We start from the raw sequence: 23168 nt of genomic DNA on the forward strand, positions 1-23168 counted from the left end.
CTGTGCTGCTGGCATCATGCCTGCTCTATAAATTTTCCCATGTTTTTTTTTTTTTAAATAATCAGAAACTGCTGAACTTTGAGATCAGGAGTTTTGGATTCTCTGACTTTAATTTGGGAGCAGGGGGTCCTGGGAGCAGATGGCTCTGACAGACTGTAAGTTACTCAGCATAGAGAGGATGTCTGTTCACACTGGGAAAGACCACAGAAACGAAGGGAGATGAGCTCAAGGAGCTTTGTTGGCACATAGGAAACGGGTAAATTAGAGGAAGACGGGAGTGAAACACAACTGTTTCCAGCCAGATCACTTCCAAGTCACACCAACGAGGCATTTACTGACCCCTGACCTTGGCTTGTGCAGCACAGTGTCGTCAGGTTGCTTTAGTGCTCATCACACAGTCACCTTGGCAATGACAGTCTATCTCCTGCTATGACATCACTCCAAAGAAAAGAAGATGAGGAGGAGGAAGATGATGTGGAAAGAGGTAGGGGGGTGGTGGCATCTTTGGCTCTACAAAACCTCTGCAGCATCCCAGCTGATGCCCCAGCAGAACCGCCTCGACCAAAAGACACAGACGCAGGAGAGCGAAACCTGTCCTCCCAATTCCACCACGGGGAAAGAGAAGAGGAGGAGCAAGCCAAGTGAGAAACTGATGCTCTCAGCAGGAGCCTACAAGTGAGAGGAAACTGGGAGGTGGAGAAGAGTGAAAGCAGAAGATACAAAAAGCCTTGAAAGAGGATAAACAGGTGAGCTCCTCTTATAGTCATCTTTTTTTTAATAGTTGGTGTTTGTGTATATCTTGAGAATCCATCTAATTAATTTCATCCAATTATTTGACAAAATTTTCTGTTTGTTTTTTCTCATTTTTAAAACCAGGATAATCTTTTAGCAATTACAGCTAAATGTTCGTGCAATTCTTTTCAGTTTTAGAGATGTCAACCAAATGAACAGCTTTACAAAGCATTTCCATTTTTAATCTGGAGTTTATTTTGCAAAATGTGTCCCTAAAATTCAGGTTTCACTTTTTAATATTTGCCAGCTGTAAAAGCTCATTTAAAATCATATTTTGGAAAATTCTTGTTACCAAATAGCTGTCTGTTTTTTTGTTTTGTTTTTTTTGTATGTAATTAATGGGAAATCTGCTCTTCTTTCTTAAAATGTACTTTTTTTTAACCGTTTGTGTTTTTGCACCAAATCTTTCCAGTTTTCGTGCCCCTCCGCCCGTCTCTGTCGCCATGCTGTGTCCTGTGCTGCTTTGTGCCACTTTGCTCCTTCTGACTCCGTTTGAGGTCACGGAGGCTCGTGCTCTGCATCCATCTGCCGATGCTGTGCAGGTAAAAGGAGGGGGAGACAGGGGTGGGGGTTTGAGTGGATTGACAAAACCCAGAGTGGATGAAAATCCAGCAGAGTCGTCCCCTTAAGAAAGGAAAGCATGAGAGCATGATGAAATGTATCGCTGATTTCATTATTTCCCTTGTACACACCCTTGCAATTACATTTCTGTGTTCCTCCCCCTCCCCGCCTTTTCCTCCTGTAGTTTGTGGAGCAGTTTTTGGACCGCTACAATGACCTTCTGACTCTGGACGACCTGGAGAACCTGTTGAACACCCAGCCGGAGGAGCAGTCCACCCTCTCCTCGGGGGTCAAAACAGCAGAGTACCCCAAATGGGCCGACCTCCAGACACAGCCGGAGACCCCGTGGTTCCGCCTGCTGAAGGGGGCCCTGACCAACCAGAAGCGAGCAGAACCCGATAGGTCACGGAGGGGATGGAACCGAGGATGCTTTGGCCTGAAGCTGGACCGGATCGGGTCAATGAGTGGACTGGGCTGTTAGTCAAAAGAGGAAAGTAAAGACTGGCGACATCTTTGGTAGAAAAAGGGTTCATCTGCAGAGAAGAATATCAACACGTAGACTACATTCTGTCTGTTATCTGGTGTATACTGATGTGGTTTATCGCGTAGATGCTTTATACTTTATCCCATGTGCTCTGAACTAAATAATGTGCATCATGTGTCCATCAAAGTATTCTCCTGGATTGTCAGCCTTGTTTCTGAAGTAATCTTATGTCTCTTAGTTTCCTTGACTGTCATATATGTAGAAATGTTTTGACATTTTGCGGTCAGAAGACTGACTAAAAGCATCTGTTACTGACGTAGATACCCAAAGATGATGGCACCTGTGATCCCTACAGTTTTCTTTTTATGTTCACTTATGATTTGCATGAATAAATGGATTTGACATTTGTGACATTCGGCTTCTTGCACAGAGATTCATTTCTTGCCTTCCCGTGTATCCCACATGGTTCACTCCCCATTGATACCCGTCATTTCAATTTGTCCTTTAAAAGTGGAGCTCCACATCCTTACATGGCAGATATTTGCCTTTTTTTGTTTCTGACTTGATCATTTTTTTAATCGATTTTTGACTGCCAAACAAAAGTACATGTCATCAGGTCTGGTTCTGATTCAAAAACACTTTTTTTTCTCTAATGTTTGCTTAAAATATATTGCTGTCATACATTTATGCATCAACACCCAAGGATTTGCATCACAGCGCAACTTTTGTCTTTATGTTCTCCAAACTACATTATCAGAAAACATTTTAAAAGTGTTCTCACACCTAAATAAGTTTCCTGGTGACCCTCAGAGGAGTGGTGCACCAATGTGTCAGCTGGACAGTCTTCTTATAACCGGCCCTGTTGCTTTTGACCCTTTCGTCTTGACCTATTGCTGCTTATATCTAGCAGTAAATCAGTCTGCCTGCTGTTTCAAAGGCATTTCACTCTGACTGCACACATTTTCATCCTTTTTTTTAAATTATATTTGTGTCATTTGGTTGGTGATCTAAATTCACAATAACCTTTGAAAATAACATGTCGCTACCGAAAACCGGGAAAAGATTCCATTTGAAAGCAAAATGTAGAAAATAAGTGTTTCTTGCTGCAACACAAGATGGCAGTATGAGTTTGTTTGTTCCTAGCTATTATTGCACATCTCTGCAGGCTGGACTTTGTACCAGACAGAACACAAGTTGCACAAATGTACCTAAAAGCACCTTTTTACATGAACGCAATCACAAAGTCCCGTCTTTACAGCTTAGAAGTTTACCACTGATGTTTCTGCAGATGTTTGTAGCGAGTCAGTATGAACACAGAGGACTAACGAGTCCAATTTATGTCATGAAATGTTTCCATGTTTTTCTCTAAAATCAATGCATCAGTTTCGTTCCGACTCAAACGTCGAGGTGCTTGAACTGTTGTGAAACAGACAAAAGAAGATCACCACGAGGCAGCACTTGCAGCACTGAGTATATCATGGATCATGAGTTTGACTCGCTGCAATCTAATCTTAGCTTGACCTTTGCGTCCCTTCTTTGACCTTAAGCTGTAAAGCGGCGGCTGGGACTGGCATGCTTGCACTCGGAGGGGTTGTGATAGTTCAGCTATGCCAGGACCACTGGACGTCTGCCACCAAACCCGCCGTTGCTGCTCAGCTTCAGAGCAGAGAACCGTCTCTGCAGCCTGCTGAAACATGCAGAGGAAATCTAAGCGAGCGTTTGTCGGGTCTGGTCTGCTTGTGCAACACGTGGGGAAAATCTAACACCGTAATCTTGGGAGATCTTTTCTTTCTGATGTCAACATTGTTGACAGAACAGGGAGTCAAAAATAGACTTCGGAAGGCAGCTGGCATGCCTGAGCCTTGTTGTGTTTTGAGACTGGTGAAGAAAGCAAAGATTATTAATCTCTAAAAGATAAAATGTGCTCTTGCAGATTCCTTAGCTGCAGCACTTTCAAGATAAAGTTTTACTATAGAGCCGTTTCCAAATGTCCACACAAAAGTCACAGTTCAGGTGAGCAAACTGACTCCGACAAGTTCCTCTGCACGACTCAAGTTGAGCAACTGAGTTTCAACTTTTGACTTGAGCTGAGGGGATAAAACGGCAGAAAAAGAGGCACGGCAACAGAACCATTCAAGTGAAGGGTCATGGTCTTTGAACATTAAATGTCAGCGTCACTAAGCCAGAGATTTGATCCCCCATTTGCTCTCTCCATGTGTCTGCATTCAGTGAGAAGGTCAGCAGGGACCCCTCTCTTTTTTCAGCTGGAGGATCTAAATCAGGACCTCCAAATGCTTCAGACTAAACTGACAGCACATATTTTGAATTAGAATAAATGCTCTAAAGAGTTAGGACTGTAATTAAAAGTTAAATATGAAGAAGAATTGAAAGGAGCTTGACAAAAATGGGATTTCAGAGCCTGTGTCTGAGCAGCTAACGACCTTGACATTCACAGGGGGCGGGGTGAGGATCGGTGACCATTAAGGGGTGTGGCTTTGTCCTGAGGGGGCCATCATAAATACTCCCAACCAAACTTTGCTCTTCCCCACTCACACCCGGAGTCGCAAGACAGACAGAAGCGTCTCACAAACGGTAAAGGCTTCAGCTGTTTCTGGCAGCATGACTCTTTCATTGAAATCACCTGGAGACAATTGATGCAAAACAGTCACTTTGCTTTGTTTCTGCTTGATTGAAGCTGTTTAGAAAGTTGTAAAGTGTCATGGAGAAGTTGCAGCAATCAAAGTGATCCAAAAAAAAAGGACTTGCATGAATGTTTGAGGCCTTCTGCTCATCTTTCTGCCCAAATGATGTGTGATTTTAAAAAAAATATTTGTTGCATAGATTTCTAAAGGATGTTTTTTTTAAATTGTTATTCTTTAATCTCACAGAGGACTAAAGATCAACCCAGGCTAAAATGGTGAAAGTTGGTATCAATGGGTAAGAGCTTTTTCTCAACACTTCAAGCTCACAATGCCACATTGTTCTTGATGCACTTCAAATATTTCCTTTTTAATCATTTTATTTTTTTAATACATTCCTGGAGTGGTTTTGCAAAACGTTCCCTGAATTGTTTGATTTCTTAAAATAAGGATCTCTTAATGAAACTCTGAATGTTCAGACTAACTTTAGCAGAGTTCCAAGAAACCTTGAGGACACTTGATTTAAAGAACAAGCTCTGGTTTACTAAAGAGTTTTTAATTTTCCCTGGCGATCAAGACGTACATGGAGCTGAAGCAATTGGCATCCAATTTGAAGGTGGTGTGCAACATCTGAAGCAACAAGTGTCCCCTGATGCATTTGAACAAACCTTTGCGCCATCTGGATGTTTTTTGTTTTCTCTCAATCTCTGAACTTTGGCCTTTTGGTAGAAAACTTTGAGTTTGTTTCACCCCTTCAACTGGACAGACGTTTTCTTCTACTCTTGGAATTGAGTAGAAATGAAGCTGAATATCTCATTGGATATTGAACTATCACAATCCTGAATCTTTAGTGTTATCTGCCAGTCCTGCTGGCCTCTGTTTTAGACCAGGTTTTCAGGACTGTGGTTAAAAAGTAACCCGACCATTGATCAAACCGCAGCTGTGGCGTCATCAGGATTAACACACTGGCGGTTCTTCTGACTTTTGCCCCCAGAAAGGGGCGTGTGAGCATTTGAGCGGCATGCAGCCCCTCCTCATGAGCTCTGCCCTTTATCTGACTGCAGATTCATGTCTCCTGGGATGTTATGCATAAGCCAACGTGAAGGAAGGAAACAAAATGGGGTTCTTTCAGTGAACCGCGTTTGCTCGGGTTCACCTGAAAGTCAGCACTAGCGTCCCTTACTGAATGATTTCAGGTTATTAGGCATTGGCCCCTTTATGTCACTGCCACTCAGACATAACTGCACAGATTAGATGGCCTCAGGACGCCATCTAGAGGCCAGACTGATACTTGTCCTTCCACATTTCAGTTTTGGCCGTATCGGCCGTCTGGTGACCCGAGCTGCTTTCACCTCTAAAAAGGTGGAGATTGTGGCCATCAATGACCCGTTCATTGACCTGGACTACATGGTGAGTGAAAGACATTAAGTCTTAAATTAAATGGGGGGGGGGGGGGGGGGAGATCTTGTATTCAAGTTATTTTTGTTTTAAGGTCTACATGTTCAAGTATGACTCCACCCACAACCGCTTCAAGGGTGAGGTCAAGGCTGAGGGAGGCAAACTAGTCATTGATGGACACCAGATCACCGTCTTCCATGAGTGAGTTAATGTGCCAGTATTTAATAATCAGTGATTACTTTTTAGGACGACTAAAAGAAAGTGATTGGATTTTTCTTTGCAGGAGGGACCCTACTAACATTAAATGGGGTGAGGCCGGTGCCCAGTATGTTGTGGAGTCCACCGGTGTGTTTACTACCATTGAGAAGGCCTCTGTATGTATGCTCCCCTCTGGATATCATGATTTTTATTTATTTATTTATTTTTGGATCAAGCAAATGCGGAATAATCCTCTTTAAATCCCAAAATGCAGGCTCACTTGAAGGGCGGTGCCAAGAGAGTTATCATCTCTGCACCCAGCGCAGATGCCCCCATGTTCGTCATGGGAGTCAACCACGAGAAGTACGACAACTCTCTCACGGTTGTCAGGTAAGATGACTTTTAATCTACAAAAGGACCGTCCATTTTTGGATCTTACAGCTCTGACGCCAATGTTTCTGCTTTTCAAAGCAATGCGTCCTGCACAACAAACTGTCTGGCCCCCTTGGCCAAAGTCGTCCACGACAACTTCGGCATTGTTGAGGGCCTGATGGTGAGAGCAGACGCTCCATTAAACGATTTTTGCTGCTGAATGTTCAGACTCATTGAACCCACCTCCCTTTTTGTCTTGGTCTCTCTTCAGAGCACAGTTCATGCCATCACTGCCACCCAGAAGACTGTGGACGGACCCTCTGGTAAGCTGTGGAGGGACGGCCGTGGTGCCAGCCAGAACATCATCCCCGCCTCTACCGGAGCTGCCAAGGCTGTGGGAAAAGTCATCCCCGAGCTGAACGGGTGAGTCCTCAGTGGGTTTTTTAATATTACAGCATACATGCTGTCAGGGTCTTAATTAAACACTTAAAATTTCTACAGCAAACTGACCGGCATGGCCTTCCGTGTGCCCACTCCCAATGTGTCGGTGGTTGATCTCACAGTCCGCCTGGAAAAACCAGTGAGTGACCACAAATCCTTTTATTTTTCCTTCATATGGATTTATTATTATTATCCATATTATTATCACCAGGGATTAAGATGGAATCTCTTAATAAAATTAATCTGCAAAACTGTACAGTTTCTCAGATTTTATTCACTTTCAACATCTACCTTGTGGGCTCTTATTTTCTGCTATATTCCGTGGTCTATATGGTAAATTTCAGCAGGTGAAGGTTAAATGAAATATGCGTACATTTTGCGTTCACCATTTTTTTTCTTTTTTTTTTAATCCAGATGCTAGTCGGTTATTATGGTTTATTTTATTTATGGTTTTGTCTTTGCCTACAGGCTAAATACGATGACATCAAAAAGGTAGTCAAGGCTGCATCTGAGGGACCCATGAAAGGCTTTCTTGGATACACAGAGGACCAGGTCTGTAGCCAGCTGTCTTTGTTTCTCTCTTTTTATTTTATTTTATAGATCATCATAATTTTTCATTCACATTTTCTTTGTTTTCCTGCAGGTTGTCTCCACAGACTTCAATGGTGACACCCACTCCTCCATCTTTGATGCTGGTGCCGGCATCGCCCTGAACGACCACTTTGTCAAGCTGGTCTCATGGTACGTCATTCTCACCTTCTCCACAAAAAACACGTTAAAAAAACCCTGACTGACGTTCTCCTTTTTCCTTACCAGGTACGATAATGAGTTTGGCTACAGCAACCGTGTCTGTGACCTCATGGCACACATGGCTGCCAAGGAGTAAATAAACCAGCTGATAATACATCGCCGTCACACACTGCCGGGTTCCATCAGATCGTTGACTCTCCCCCATTACATGCCTGAGAAAATTTCCCACCAAACAAATGAGATTCAATTTGTTGACCAAGTTTCTTTTCTTTTTTTTTTTTTAAGTTCTCAGTTCTGTTCTTGTGAAGGTGTGAAAGTCTCTTCCTGTCTGAAGCTCTCAGGCTGCAGACAGTGGTGGAAATAAAGTCCTTGGTTTGTGAGATTTCAGCCTCTTTATCTTTTTACAGCATGAAACTACTGTAATTGAATGTATGGGATTCACACTCACAACTGCAGATGCCCTCGACAAACTCCTTCAATCCTCCTGAGGGTATGACTGTGACCTATCATGAAAAGAGTATTACTTTAGCTCCAATTGCTAAAGCATGACTTGAATTTCAGTTATAAATTCCAGCCAACAGTGAGCTCTACTGCGGTTCTGTTACAGAATCTATAAAATACTGGTCAGCAGAGGTGATAAGTTTGCTACTTTAGGAAAACGCATGTATAGATGGTGAGTGGTTATATGCTGCTAAATTATGCCATAAGACCAGCCTGGTTTGATTAGTCATACAGGAGTCTTTATTTGTTTCTATTCGATCTTCTTGCTTTGCTTTCAGCAGTTGCACTAAAAAAAAAACATTAACCTGAAATCAGTGAAAATTGAAACTGAGTGGGTGAAATACAAATATTTTCCACAGTTGTCGCATTCAACTGGCCGTGTGGGCGGCCGTGGTGCAGTGGTAGGGTGGTCGACCCATGATCATAAAATTGCAGGTTCGATTCCCACCTTGCACGCCCATGTGTCGAAGTGTCCTTGGGCAAGACACTGAACCCCACCTTGCCTCTGGTGCGAGGTCGGCGCCAGTGTGTGAAAGTGTGTGTGAATGTGACTGTAAAGCGCTTTGGGCCTTCGTAAGAAGGTAGAAAGCGCTACATAAGTATACGCCATTTACCATTTAGCTGTATATTAACCTATTTATGTCATGTTAGAGATTAAAGAAAAATACTAGGAAATTCTAACCATTCAATTCATAGAATTTGTACTTGTTGATCTGATTCTTTGTTGATTTTGATTCATTTTGAATGATCCAATTAACTGACCTAACCCTGCAAAAAAAATTAGTGACTCAGAGAATTAATACCTGGTACTGAACAGTGCAGGTAAAGTATTCCAGACTACCACACTGTATGGTCACATGTCTGCAAACCTCCGTGTTTCCACACATTGGACTGGAATGACGATTTGATCATTTTTTTACTGCATGTGTGTTGTCCAGTGTGATGACACTTGGTCGTTTTTACATTATAGCAAATTAAACTTACCATAAAATATATCCTGTATCGATATAATCGATTTATTTCCTTTAGAAATAATTTTTTAATAGCCTAGGTTGATTCGATCAGCAACTTGCCTCAGACAGATCAATTTGGTTGGACCATAGAATAAACAGATTTGTCGATTAAATCAATTAATCATTACACCCCTATGAAACACCTCAAAAGAAAATGCATAGTAAAGTTAAGATGGGATTTACGAAAAAAACAAATTTTCTGTTTTTCTATATTTTCCTGTAGATAAAAAAAAAGCAGAGCAATGCATGAACTATTTGTCTTAAGTTCTGTTGACACTGTGAAGAGGCCAGTGAAGAATCAAAAAATGTTCTACATTTTATTTAGCATGCCTTTGTGTTAAAGAATGGAAAGCAAATTGTTGCTGCTTACAGAAGTTTTCAGTTAAAGTTGTGCTGCAACATTGTCCATTGAACTGCTCTCTTTTAAATAAAAGTTGTAATTTGTAAAAGCAAATCTACATGGTTAGGCTTTTTGAAACAATATTTTAAATGTTCTTGTGAACAAAAGTTTAATTTTCATGGTTGCAGAGCGGAAGTTTTACAGATTCCCCTTCTGGTCAGTAATGAGTTGGTTAAAAAAAGCAGTTTAACATTATTTAGGTGAAGAAATGTGGTAGCTTAAACACAACTGAATCTTCAAACCACTATGACTACAGCATCTACACTGCAAGTTTTTTCATTTCACCTATAATTTACTCATTTTTATGTAAGATATGATAATAAAAAATGACTGTCACAGGTCCTCAATTCATTTTTGCTCTTGTGGATGTTATTTTTGAAGAGTTCAAGCTGGTTTTTCTGCATATAAATCATGTTACACAATTGTTTTGGGAGAAACACAAAACATTCCATCTAATGGCTGCGTTTGGTGAACGACAGGTGAACGGACCCACTATGTTGGCTCCAGAAGAGAAACTTTAAGGTGGACGGAGAAAATCTGAAGTGAAAGTGATGGAAAAAAAAGTCAAACTAAGTGTGGCAATCATTTAAAAAAAATGTTGCTGTGGGAAGTTTGCTCCTCATCCTGCTTAACCTGCTACTGCAGCTTTAGTGTCAGCCTGTTAGTCATTATTTCCCTCCTTAAAAAGAGCTTCTTTAGACCAAAAAAAGCTGTGAAACATTGATTCAGCTGAATGACACTGCACACAGTGCAAACACTCAATAGAAACCTGCATCAAAAAGTGATCTGCTTTGGGCAGCAGGATGCCTCTGGTGAAGCTTCTTGATCTTCATGTGGAGCATCAGCTCCCTCCTCTCCCTTTGCCTTCATTATATCAAGTCTGGCATTTGCTTTCAATAAAGCCTCAAATGTTCCCCCTAGAAAAAATGTTCCCAAAGTCAGTAGGACTCACCCTAAATAAATGTCACAGCCTACTTTAAATTTGACAAGTTTGAACGCTTTCTCTGTGCTGAATCCACCTCTTTGGCTTTTTTCCTCCCAAAAACTTGAATCTGGATGTGTTATCCTAATTTCCCAAGAGTTCATATTTTAATCTTCATGCATGTGCTGCTTAAATAGTCTCCTAAAATTTTAATAAGTGCTCTTAACATTTTCTGTTTAGCCACTGAAATGAATCAGCCAGTGTCATTTGTCTCCACAAATTGCTTTGTCGTGGCTTATTCTGATCTGCTTTGGACTTTGCTTTTTATTGATGAGAAAAAAAAGCAGATCAACCATTTTGACCTCGTTATGTTTTTACCACAGACTGCATGAAGACGTTTTCATGCAAGGCAGAGAAAATGGGTGCATTTGGAAAATATAACTTTCATTTTCATCATCTCTCATAAGATTTCCATATTTTGTTTTCCAGCTTTACTGCAAAAACTGAATTTTGAAAAAAGTAAAAATGCCTTTTTTTTGAAGAAAAAATGTCTTATTTTCTGTTTTCGAAGAAAAAAATAATCTCGATAAAGTTTTTCCAATGCAAAATTAGAAAACACGTTTTATTAACTACAATTTTTTTCTTAAAATAAGAATTCTTGTTAAGACCATTTTTCTTAACATTTGATTTCGGATGATTTTCTTATTTGTTGAAATTTATCAATGGGATAAGAATTTTTACTTATTTCTGAGGGGCCTGTTTCACGAATCTAAGAATAAAAATATTTTTTTTGTTATAAAAAGTAAAAGTTTATAAATGCCTCTTTCGAAAACTCGCTGAAAAATTTAAGGCTTCAGTGAGTTGCAACCCGTGGATTCAATTAAATGCTTTTTATTGTTGTCTATGGTTTTTAAAAAAATGACTTTTTTTCCCTATGCTCTTTAAAGAAGGCAGTCATACGGATATTTCAGACAATGCCATCCATGGCCATAACATCAAGCCTCCTGTCTGAAAAAAATCCCTTTTTTCAGGAAATATATATATTTTTTTCTAATATTCCTGTCAACGCTGATAGGAGGTTTTTGTCTTGTGACCTTGTAATAAAAACGGGCAGGATTTTCTTGCATTTTCACTTAAAAGGCGGAGTTATTCTTGTTCTCACCATTTCATGTAAAAACTCAAAATCTAACATTTGGAGATAGGAAATTTTGTTTGCTGAACATGGATACTGTTTACATGTTAAACAGTAAGGGTGTAACGATTATTTGTCTTAATATACATACATACATATATATATATATATATATATATATATATATATATATATATATATATATATATATATATATATATATATATATATATATATTGATCTATCTATCGATCTATCTATCTATCTATCTATCTATCTATCTATCTATCTATCTATCTATCTATCTATCTATCTATCTATCTATCTATCTATCTATCTATCTATCTATCTATCTATCTATCTATCTATATGTACTGTATGTACATGTATGTACATGTATGTACTGTATGTATGTATGTATGTATGTATGTATGTATGTATGTATGTATGTATGTATGTATGTATGTATGTATGTATGTATGTATGTATGTATGTATGTATGTATAGTATAGTATATAACAAAGTATAATGATAAAGCAGGTTTGGGATAATCAGCTGCAGCCCATTGTTGTTGTTATTGCGCCTCCACTGTCACAGTTACGGTAACTCTTTCCCATTCCCGCAGCTCTCCTGCTGCTTCGCTCTGCTGCTCTTGTTGCCTGGACCTCAGTGACGCGGTGCCGCTGGATTTCATTGTTATTCATTCACGCTCTGCGTCTTTTTCCTCGCTTTTAACCTTTTTTTGGTGGAAAAGATCTCCATTGGCGTTTTACAGCTTTCTCCTCCCTCTACCGGCTTCCTGGGATGTGTTATTATTAGTCTGTTCTTGCCGAGCGTCAGATCATCAGTCGGCGTTAAGACCTTAAGGCTTTAAGGTTAAGATTCTTATAAATAAACAGGGTTACGTCATCGGGACGGAGTGCGCTTTGCGCTGATGTTTTCCTAGTTTACCAGGCCTCCACGTTTCCATTGATTCTGCTTTAGGAAGAGCATTCCCCGCCCGTGTTCATGCCAGATCTGCAGCGTTTCAGTTTTAAATACCATAGCATGAATCCTTTGTTGGGGGGCAGCGCTCATCTCCAACAGCACCAGCAGAGCCCGTCGCCCGGACACCCGGATTCCCCCTCAGGCCTCCTTCCCGACGTGGTTTTGGGAGGACCGGACCCGGCGTCTCTGCTGCTCGGTGAACACTCCGACCCGGGGCCTGATCAGCTGGGGCCCGACTTCACCGCCCCCTCCCAGACCCTAGCCTTCCTCCACACGGGCAGCACCTACCAGCACCGCGCAGTGCCGCACCCCCCCGCAGCCATGGCCCTCAGGAACGACCTGGGATCCAACATCAGCGTCCTCAAAACCCTCAACCTGAGGTTCAGGTGCTTTTTGGCGAAGGTGCACGAGCTGGAGCGCAGAAACAAGATCTTGGAGAAGCAGCTGCAGCAAGCTCTGGATGCCAACAAGGGCTGTCAAGGTGGATGCTGCGAGAGCAAGGCGCACACCCAGGAGGCTGCTGTGCAGACTGGATTTGTGGGGACCATCCCTCTCAGGCCCGGCTCCCTCCCTTTCCACAACACCAACAACTCCGCTCGGAGGCCAACAACATTGTTCACACCTCCACTCACCTCCAGCCATCCACCAGCAGGCACAGACAGTTTGGGCTTCACCCAAACTAATCCAGTCATCACCATCAGCCAGTCCTCTCCGTGTGTGGACTCTCCAGGATTTGGCCCCACCAAAACAGCTCAAAGTAGTAGCACAGGCACCAACCCTCCCCCACGGTTCCTTCCAGGGACCATATGGTCCTACAACCACAGCCGAAAGTCAGGCTCTGGTTCAGAGCGGCTGACCAGCCCTGGAGTGTCCTGGGTGCACCCGGATGGAGTAGGAGTCCAGATTGACACCATCACCCCTGAGATCAGAGCCCTGTACAACGTCCTGGCTAAAGTGAAGCGGGAACGAGATGAGTATAAACGCAGGTAAATGGATTTAAAGCTGTTTATGACATTCAGGAATTGCTTCCTAGTTTCTGTGATTTGTGGCCTTCTTCAGAGGAGCCGGCATCTCTGCAGAGCAGCTTTACATCAGCTGTCTCCTGCAGCTGCCAAGTCAGCACAAAGCCTGTCTGCCCTGCACCTTCAGCTCGGTTGGCATTCACTCCATGTCTGACCACAGAGGCAGGTGCTGCTGCCACAAATACACCCAAAAGACACTTCACCAACTATAAATAAGCACAATGAAGGTTAAAGCTAGGAAAAACTGATGGTTGCACAAGAGCATTTTAAAAATGGTATTGTTAGGTTCAGTAATTAATCTCAAATTACATTTTCTAGAGTGAAATTTGATGTGAATTAAGTGGTAAAAATGAGCCATCATGATAATAATGAAAGGTTCACTTGTATAATTCAGTGTTGTTATGATTTAAAAACCACCTTTGTGTTTGGTAGGATGGAATGTGGCATTTCTGCAGTGATTCTTCACATTTTAATGCTTTGATCTCCAGGTTATAAGGGTTTTCTAAAGGAAATTATATCTTTTTATTAGAAAATAAGGAGCTCACATTGAGAAACTGAAAGATTTTAGTTTTCCTGGATGACCTTGGGAAGCCTCAGCATATTCATTCCTGCATTCTCCCATATTATGCACTAATGAGCGGTCATGCATTCTTCATAGAGGAGATTACAGTATAGAAGGTCCTTTGTTGATGAGGCAGAGCTCAGATATGAGGATTCTGTGGACCAGAATTATGGTAGCTACATAGACCTGTACATTAAACAGTTATATTTTTTTCAATCCAGACACGTTTTTTTTTTTTTTACCAAGTTTCCACTCATCGTTGCTGCCCTTTCCCTCCCTGTGTCTCAGTGCAGCACTTCCGCTTCCTCTGACGTTTTCTTCTGCTGCACAGCTTCTCTCCCCTCCACTCTGCCTCTGCAATGCACCATGCACTTGAATGCACTGACGTCTGGACGTCAGCTTGCAGAAAAGGTGCACGTGTGTGTTTTTGTTTTTCTCCTCACGGATCCAACGAACATGTCCGCCGACAACAACGGCCCCTGTGTCATGAGTCAGATTCTTTCAGATTTAGGACTCCCAGAGGGCCTCTGCGTGCCGCAGAATTCTGCATTTCTAACAGCATTTCTATGTGAGACTGCTGACTGGTGCACGGTTCCTCCCCAAAGCACGCTCAGCTCTTAAATGGATTAAAGTTTGCAGCATGCAAATTATAAGTCAGAAACGTGCGCTCACATGGTCTGGTCATATAGACCTACCTCTTTTTAAATGAAATGTGCATTTAGTTTGTAGTTTTTTTGTTTTATTGGTTCCTTTGTTTAAAAACAATATATATTGACAGGTACAGAACAATGCTCTAACTTTTAAAAGTGTTTTTTTAAATTGTTGTAATTAGCAACATTTTGAAACTAGCCAATATGACACTTTTAATTTGTATTTAATTTTCAACTGCCAACTAAGTGTCAGATGGGCTACAATCAGCCTTTTGATGAGCTGCCTTGTGATTCAGCTGCTGCTTTTATTCTGTAAAAGAATGTCCAGAAGAGCTTTTTGATATGGATCATGGCAGAACATCCACAATGTATGTTTTCTGGAGGATATTTAATACAAGAAAAGGTATCTGTCTCCTGCAGCAACTCCCATCACGTCTTTTTCTAACAAAACACGTCCTCAAAACTTACATTTATATTTATAAAGGAGGTTCTTTAAAGGTATTTGACGTTAAACTATTTCAAAAAATCATGTAAAAGTCTGATTTGTTTTTTCAGGTGGGAGGAAGAATACACGATGAGGATGGACTTTCAGCAGAAGATCGCAGACCTTGAAGAGGTAAGAGAGACACGGATGTTGCTTTCAGTCTCCATGAACTCAAACGACCCAGAATTTCTGTTTCAATCAAAACTATTTCCTCAGTGTGACTGGAGCTGAGCTGTTGCTTGTCAGCAGTGTTCAGCATTCTGCAACAGTGTTTTTTTTTTTTTTTCAGCTAGCTTTAATTTTCCTACAGATAATCCTGCAGTGCTTTGTGCTGATCAGAAACGCTGAGCCCACTTTTCTCTGCCAAATGAGCATCGATACAGAAAGAAATCTAAGATAAGACAAGCGGGTTATGGTTCTGCCTCGTGTGAGACACTCATCTCACAACCTAAGATGGACATTCTTGTGTTTCCTGACATCGAGTCTGCTGTCTGAGTTCTGTGGTTTTCTAGGTTTCCTGTATGTTGAAGTGCTGCATTGCTAGGAATCTTCAAGTAACCTAATTTAGGAGCTTGCACCCAACTGCAGACCACAAGTAGCAAAACATTTGAAACTTAGGAGTTCTTGACCAGCTTTCGTGGATTGATGATCAGTCCAGCAAGGAAATGAGAGCTCTTCCCCCTGCAGGGCATGTATGTCATCAGGGCCCCATGTTACTGTTTAGAATGATTTCTTTCTGCTCTGCTGCTAAAAGCTTTCTTCCTCTGAAGCCTGCTACTTGCATACTATACGTCCTCTCAGAGCATGTTTGCAATGAAGATTCCCGTTTCACGTGTGTTCTTTATGGCCTCTTTGATCGGAGCAGGACCTGCAGGAGAGTGAAGGCTGTCAGGACGAGCTGGCTCACAGAGTGCAACAGCTGAAGACAGAGCTGGTTCTTTTCAAAGGCCTCATGAGCAATGTGAGCCCACACCGTCACATAACATCTGCTGTAGCGAAAAAGCCAAATAAGCTGAATAATTACAGAAAAAGGGGATCTAATTCTACAGATCCTTCATAGTGTGGTTTGGGTTTCTCTTTTTCCAGAATTTGTCTGATTTGGACAGTAAGATCCAGGAGAAAGCCATGAAAGTAGACATGGACATCTGCCGCAGGATCGACATCACGGCTCGCCTGTGTGATGTCGCTCAGCAGAGGAACTGTGAAGACGTCATCCAGATGTACCAGGTTCCTGAGCTGAAGGTGGATGGAGACATTTGCCTTTTTACGCTGTTTCCAGTAATGAATATTGATTGTGTTGCTTTAATCTTTTACACCTAATCTTGAAAATGTCTCCTAAGGTTCCCAACCCCCAGTCAGCCCTGAACTGCCGGCGTAAGCAAACCCCGCTGTCTTTTATCGGGAGCGAGTGTGACGAACCCGTCAGCACCTCTGAGAGCGATGGAGGCGGGGTTAAAGAAGAGGAGCACTTTGGGTCATCGGCCAATCAGATCAACGAGGAGATGCAGAGGATGCTGAACCAGCTGTAAATGATGAGGCCTTACAAAATAAAATAAAAAAACGTTGTTGTTTTTTTGTTCCCGCTTGTGTGAGTGTCCACTACACATGTGCTTTTGTGTTCTTAATTCAGGCGGGAGTGCGAGTTCGAGGACGACTGCGACAGCCTGGCTTGGGAGGAGACGGAAGAGACGCTGCTTCTGTGGGAGGACTTCCCAGGATGCACTCTGCCTCCAGACCCCACTCACCCACCAGTAGAGGTAAGCGGCGGCCACACAAACCACCCCCAGCTTATTACGGTCATTTGTATGCTAAATTTGAGGTATACCTTCATAACAAACTCTAGATAATAAAAAAAATCCTTAAATGTTGCTTTTTGCTGTCTGCATGTTACTTTGTTAAACAAAAGAGAAAAGGAGCAGGAAGCGTGAACAAGACTCACTGAAAATAGATCCAACCGCAATGGTTTTGACAAAAACAACCTCTCTAGATGACCACAAAATCTGATAACCAAGGAATACGCAACATTTGGTCAATTTACACATACTCCACAAATCTGAGCATCTATGTTACATGTTTCAGTTCTTAATCAGACTTCTTGTGATATTCAGGATTTTTTTGTCAATTGTTTAATCTGTGGTCTAGTATTTAAGTTTAGCCACACCCATAATCTGTGTTTTAGGGGTACAAATCTGCAAAAAATAAACTATAGATGACAGTTGGATTTCTTTTACTCATTAGGAGATGTAAATAAGCCAAATTAATCCGAAATAAGTGTAAAAAAATTGTTTTCTCTTAAGCTTTGACAGCATTTTAATGTCTCTGACTATCAACTATCAATCAGCAGACTTCTATAGAATTATTTTCTCAGTACTTCTACAATCTCTTTTTTGAGAGAATGGCTAATATTTATAATTGCTGTAAAAAGATTACTTTTAGACATTGTTTTGAAAATTGTTTGCTTATGCACCAACTTTGTTTCGCTCAGGTTGTTGTATTTAAACGTGAATTTCTTTATATTTCTCCGCTCAAACCCTAACTAGCTCTAATATGCAAAGTCTGTGATGACAGTGTAAGGTTTCGGATTTTCAAAAAGATTAGGATTTCAAACAACTCTCTTTTTTTTTATTGTGTCATAAAATGTTGAACCCAAAAGAGCAAAACAGTTTTCTTCTTTTAGTCAGTTAGCCTTTGGAGTCTAAAGGAGGGTTAAGGATCGTATAGCCAAGGACACTTCAGGACACCTGAGCACGCTGAGGATCAATATGTCTGCTTCCTGAGTAGCTTTTGTTCAAGAAGGTCTCCTTCCTCCTGTGAGCCGTACTGTAATTTTATTTTTACCAAGATAAAACAGCAATAAAAGCACAAGCTAAAATCTATGAAATTTCAGAGTTGGGAAAATCCCAATAATTATAGCCAGGTAAAAAGTGTCTGCATCTCAATCCAAGTCTTTAGGTTAGATTTGAGTCATGATTTGAGAACAGGTGATTTGTGCAATAAAAAGGCAGCTCTGTTCCCCTGGGTTTGCGTTAGTTGTTTAACTCAAAGCCAGCTGAGCTGAGAAAGACAATCAATAAAAACAAGTATTGCATACATTGGCACATATTTTTTAGAATTCAGAATAGTAGCTTTTTAAACCGTCTGTGTCATGTCTGTAGGGTTTTTGCGGAGCAGCAGGTTTGCATCAAAGTTGATAAATCACAACAGGATTGTACACACAAACACAAACACACAGGTTTTTTTTTTGTACCTGGTGTTTGTCTCCAAGTATTGCATGTAGGCATTTGTTGTGCAGAATTTGAACAGTCTGATATCATTTGAAGGGACAGCCGGTGTTGGTCGGTGAAATTGGAGTAGACGAGTATTTTAAACAGCGGGGTTGATTTGGTGTCTGCAGGGCTGAGAAGTTAGTAGGCCTTCATTCAAACTCACAGTGTTTTTCTTCTGTCTGTTTCTCTGCCAGGAGGACTGTCTGGAAAAAGTGATTAATGATACAGAGTGCCTGTTCAAATCCAGGGAGAAGGAATACCAGGAGACCATCGACCAAATTGAGGTTGAACACATCTCTGAGTTTTCTCATTTCCTCATATAGCTGGACTTTTTTCTGATTCTTGCTTGGATGTTATAGTTTTTTAGTCTTTTTAAGCAATACTTGCCTTTTAATGTACAAACATGCAGAAATTATGACACATATTTATCAAGATCCAATACCTTTATGATTTTATTGCTCTCCTCTTTTAATTATGACACATTGTGCATGTTTAATAGTTCTATTTTCTCTTAACAGAATATGGATGTTAAGCCCCACACAAGTGGATGTTTTCTTTTCTCTCATTCACTGCATGTCATTGCATTGCATTTAAACCCAGAGTGTTTGTATTCTGACGGCAGCTGGAGCTGGCCACGGCCAAGAGTGACATGAATCGTCATCTGCACGAGTACATGGAGATGTGCTCCATGAAGAGAGGTCTGGACGTCCAGATGGAGACCTGCAGGAGGCTCATCACACAGACTGGAGACAGGTATGCCCTCTTTACCTGTAGTTTTAAAATGTCATTTGTTGTGTCCTTGTGAATTTTATGAAACATTTCATTGGCCAAAAAATATTGTTTCTGAGCATTTAAACACTTCTTGCAGTTTTTTTTTTTTTTACCATTTTGTTGTATTTTGGTATTTTTTTTTTTACCATTTTGTTGTTTTTCTTGGTTTTCTGATAATTTTATTTGTTGAGTTTTCAGAGTTTCCAATCTTGTTGATACGTCAACGGTATCCTCAGCAGTCACAGCTTGTGTGTCATTATGTCAGACTAATAACTGGGAAACTCCTAAAATGATCTTTTAAATGACTTATTGGTTGGAGTCATGTTTTCCAGTCTGGAAGTTTCAAGTCTTGCTGTGAAATTCCAGACTAAGATTTTCAGCATAATAACCCTGTATTTGTTTTGTGAACTCAGACTAAAAAAACAAAAGAATAGTTTTTTCTTCATCTCATGAAAAAAAACCCCGTGATATTGGAAATTGGAGTTTGGTTTTTAGTGAAATACAAAACAACTGTGGCTGTGGTTTGTACTTCTGAATAAGATGAACAAGGTTTATCTTTTTGCCAGACTTTTTCTTCATTTTATTTCTGGTCTTCAAACAGAAAATTCACGCTACTTTTGATGTATTTCTATTCTATGTGAAAAAATGAAAGGCATTTAACGGCAAGAAATTGTTCATGAAATAGTTCATTTGCATTCAATGTTCTTAAGAGGGCTCATGAGGGCTGTCTTTGCAAAAAGTTTGGACACCCATGCAATAACTAAAATGTTTTTATTCTCAAAAACGTAACAGCTGTATCAACAAACTTCTGAATTATTGCATCACTTTGGCTTAAGTACATGAAAAATAAGAGACCCGTCTGACTTCCTGTGTGTGTTTCTCTTTTGTGTAGTCCTGCTGCGCCCACAGTGGCAGAAGAGAACGATCAGAGAGGAAACAACAAGTCTTCGTCTCCTCAATCTGCCCTCTCAAGTTCTGGGACTTCTTGACATCCTCTCACTCATACAGAAGCTACCATCCCTCTATGACTCTCTGCTGCAACAATATACAGTCCCACACCAGGGCAACACAAACAGAGCAAGCGCCGTGTTTACATTAGAACTATTTTCTCTTTCTGAACCAGACATTTCAATTTGGAAACTAGTCTAAGAAATCCCAAAGTGAATGAAGTGATAACACCAACATAAACAGTAGGCTCTCTATTCATAACGAGGCGGCTAGACTCGTTTATATTACACAGAATCAGACATTTCAGGAAGTAAAAAATGAGCATCTCAAGGTAATTTATAATCTGCAGTACGGTCACTGCAAGGTCCACTTTTCTGTAAACAAACAAGCAGGGGTCAGAAAAGCCAGAATGATAGAGAACTTTTGGGACTTAAGTACTCTGTGTTGCACGACTGGGTAGTTTGGACTTAAATCTGTAAATACTAATCACATGTAAAGTCTATGAAAGACAGCACCTTATTGCCTTGCAACTCCTTTCCCAGTTTACTTTAACTCATCAGACAAAGACGTACATCTAAATAAAACACTTCACGGCTATAAAGTAGATGAGAACGTGTGTACTTTCCTGATCAATCATAAAAATGGAAAAAATACGATTTGTGTTTATAATGAGCAGTATTATAAACATAGAAAAGTATGTTTGTCGAGACAGTAGAAAAAGCTGCAACCCTTTGTCCCATTTTATTATTTCTACACTTATCTTGACATTGATAAATTTATGAGTAATAGAAAAACAGCTAAAATCTTTGTGTCTGGCTTAATAAGAAACTGTCACGAGCTGCACGCTTTCTCCAACTTTCAGGTGCCAAGTCAAACTGTCAAATCACAATTTTTGGAAAGATCCGGAAACATCAATAACATCCAGTTCATTAGATGCAATAAAATAATAGTTATGGGCACAAAATAAATCCATAAGCAGCTTTCCATTGAAAAACAAGTACCGTCTGGCATGAAAAGTGAAGCAAACATTTGCTTGAAGTTGATTTTTCAAAAGGATGAGTGTTGAAATTCTGCTTGTGAGGATGTATAGTCACATAGCTGCTTCCATTCAAAACAAATCATCATTAAAAGATGACGTAGAGGCAAAATAGACGTAAATAGTGCAAGAATTTCCAGATATGCTATTTTCTTAAAAGACATAAATATCAGGTATGAACATTTACAACACAACAAAGCCTCACGGTTGTGTTTCTATAATATTCAACACTGAATATTTGAGTCATCACGCCTATGTCTGGTGCAGTGACATTACCCTCTGCCCTACCTAATCTTGTCTATAGCTCACGTTGTCAAAAGTGAAAGAACACAGACTCTATATGGCAAAGTTCACAGATATTCAGGAGGATATAAGCCGGAGATTTGTCTTTTTAAGTCTGAGGTTTATGGATGCATTGAACGAAGACATGAAGATAGTTGGTGTTAGAGTAGAAGATGCAGAAGACAGGGTTATAGATGGAGGACGCTGATTTGCTGAAGGCAAAACCCAAAAGGAAAACAAGATCTGCACGAGTGGGTCTATGAGCTCTATGCTGAAAAAGAAAGAATCGAAAAATATCGCAAGCTAGCCACTGAGTGCCAAAATAAAAGTCAGGGTTGTGACTTAATAGTAAAATCAATAATTCATGATAGAAATAAGACATATTGTAGGTGTGGATGCTGCTTCACTGAGGTGCTTTGATGTAAATAGATAAAGCTGTTTTTGAGCCTTTCCATATAGAAAAAAAACTGTGTGAAGCATACAGACTGATCATTTGTAAATATCCACAAAAGGTTGCGACTGTGGAAATGAAACCCTGTATTTCCATTTGGGGAATATAGCCCATTCTTCATTTTTAGTTTTAGATTTATAGTTGTTTTTTGAGCACATTGAGCCACATCTTTAGAACTATTTGTGAACTGCTGGTTGTCGTCACTGATGGAGAACCGTCATTGCTATGGTAACGAAATACTATGTAAAAATGTGTTCTAGGCTTCTTCTTAACTCTCATCTCTGTGGTTTGTTTCAGTCACAAGTACAGGAGGACATTTTTCCTCTCATGCATGCGAGGGTGTTAGAATCAGCTGATCTGAGGATTCCTTCCTGTGTTTGAATACAGAAGAAAGAGTTCAGAGAGCTGTTGTGGGAGACAGAAACCCCATTTTCCTTTCCTGCACTGAGCGAGTCACTATGTATGCATGTGCCGGCGAGTCTGCCTGTGACTGTTTTTAAATAAGACTTTTACCGGAACACATGCACAACATAGAGAAGCATGAATCAGAACAATTGGACCTTCTTTTCTTCATTTTCCAGATGACGTGTTAGACTGAGCTGCCTCAGATTTTTGGTTAACCATTAAAATGATGTAGAAAGCCCAATTAGGCCCTTTTTCCACTTTCTTTATGAGTGTGCATCGTTACAGGGTAAAGTCGATTTTAAAAAAATAACTCAAGTTTAGGAAATCTTAGCAGTGAAATGCTTCTGCTTTAGCAAGACGGCTCTACAATGGCTTTGAAACGTTAACGGAAATATAGCTTTGAGTATATCAATGTGTTTAAAAGCAGCACAAGGAGACTGTCCAAAGCCGAGCAGCTGAAAAACAAAAAACTGAGACACGGTAATGTGATTATTCTGAGCTCGACAGTTACCTCAAAACCATTTTAAACACATTCTGTCACGAAACAACAGAGTATTAGGAACTCCAAAATGTGTGACTTTGCATTACGACAGTAGTTTTTTGCTTGAAGGCTTCATCCCAGAGCTGCAGAATGTAACCTATAAAGAGAGACTGAGAAAATAAAAGATGCAACTGTGCAAAAACCACGTGTGTGACTATTT

At 40.6% G+C, this 23168-nt stretch overlaps 3 protein-coding genes across 3 annotated transcripts; all 3 read left to right on the plus strand.

Annotated features, from left to right (window-relative positions):
• The first annotated feature begins 565 nt into the window (after nt 1-565).
• Nucleotides 566-2245, plus strand: nppcl (natriuretic peptide C-like). Its single transcript, NM_001104704.2, is given in 3 exon segments — nt 566-746; nt 1205-1334; nt 1538-2245. Coding segments are annotated over 2 exon segments (396 nt in total). The 5' UTR covers nt 566-746; nt 1205-1235; the 3' UTR covers nt 1835-2245.
• A 2047-nt stretch (nt 2246-4292) lies between these two features.
• On the plus strand, nt 4293-8017 carry gapdh (glyceraldehyde-3-phosphate dehydrogenase). The gene is made up of 12 exons (XM_004077972.5): nt 4293-4429; nt 4726-4774; nt 5787-5886; nt 5969-6075; nt 6158-6248; nt 6347-6462; nt 6544-6625; nt 6716-6867; nt 6946-7024; nt 7354-7437; nt 7529-7626; nt 7702-8017. Exons 2-12 carry the CDS (start codon nt 4752-4754, stop codon nt 7769-7771), a joined length of 1002 nt encoding a protein of 333 aa, XP_004078020.1. The 5' UTR covers nt 4293-4429; nt 4726-4751; the 3' UTR covers nt 7772-8017.
• Nucleotides 8018-12147: 4130 nt separating this feature from the next.
• iffo1b (intermediate filament family orphan 1b) lies at nt 12148-23150 on the plus strand. The gene is made up of 9 exons (XM_011485438.3): nt 12148-13576; nt 15380-15440; nt 16174-16269; nt 16395-16550; nt 16649-16833; nt 16939-17065; nt 18769-18858; nt 19197-19327; nt 20238-23150. Exons 1-9 carry the CDS (start codon nt 12612-12614, stop codon nt 20332-20334), a joined length of 1908 nt encoding a protein of 635 aa, XP_011483740.1. The 5' UTR covers nt 12148-12611; the 3' UTR covers nt 20335-23150.
• The last annotated feature ends 18 nt before the right edge of the window (nt 23151-23168 follow it).

This window comes from Oryzias latipes, chromosome 16 (assembly GCF_053564925.1).
Source record: "Oryzias latipes strain Hd-rR chromosome 16, Olatipes_Hd-rR_3.1".
Lineage (NCBI taxonomy): Eukaryota > Metazoa > Chordata > Actinopteri > Beloniformes > Adrianichthyidae > Oryzias > Oryzias latipes.

Coding starts and splice junctions, on each gene's coding strand:
- gapdh (XM_004077972.5), top strand. CDS start 4,752: ATGGTGAAAGTTGGTATCAATGG. Junction 6,868..6,945: donor GTCATCCCCGAGCTGAACGG/GTGAGTCCTCAG, acceptor AAATTTCTACAG/CAAACTGACCGGCATGGCCT. Junction 7,025..7,353: donor CAGTCCGCCTGGAAAAACCA/GTGAGTGACCAC, acceptor CTTTGCCTACAG/GCTAAATACGATGACATCAA.
- iffo1b (XM_011485438.3), top strand. CDS start 12,612: ATGCCAGATCTGCAGCGTTTCAGTTTTAAATACCATAGCATGAATCCT. Junction 15,441..16,173: donor AGATCGCAGACCTTGAAGAG/GTAAGAGAGACA, acceptor TGATCGGAGCAG/GACCTGCAGGAGAGTGAAGG. Junction 17,066..18,768: donor CCACTCACCCACCAGTAGAG/GTAAGCGGCGGC, acceptor TTTCTCTGCCAG/GAGGACTGTCTGGAAAAAGT.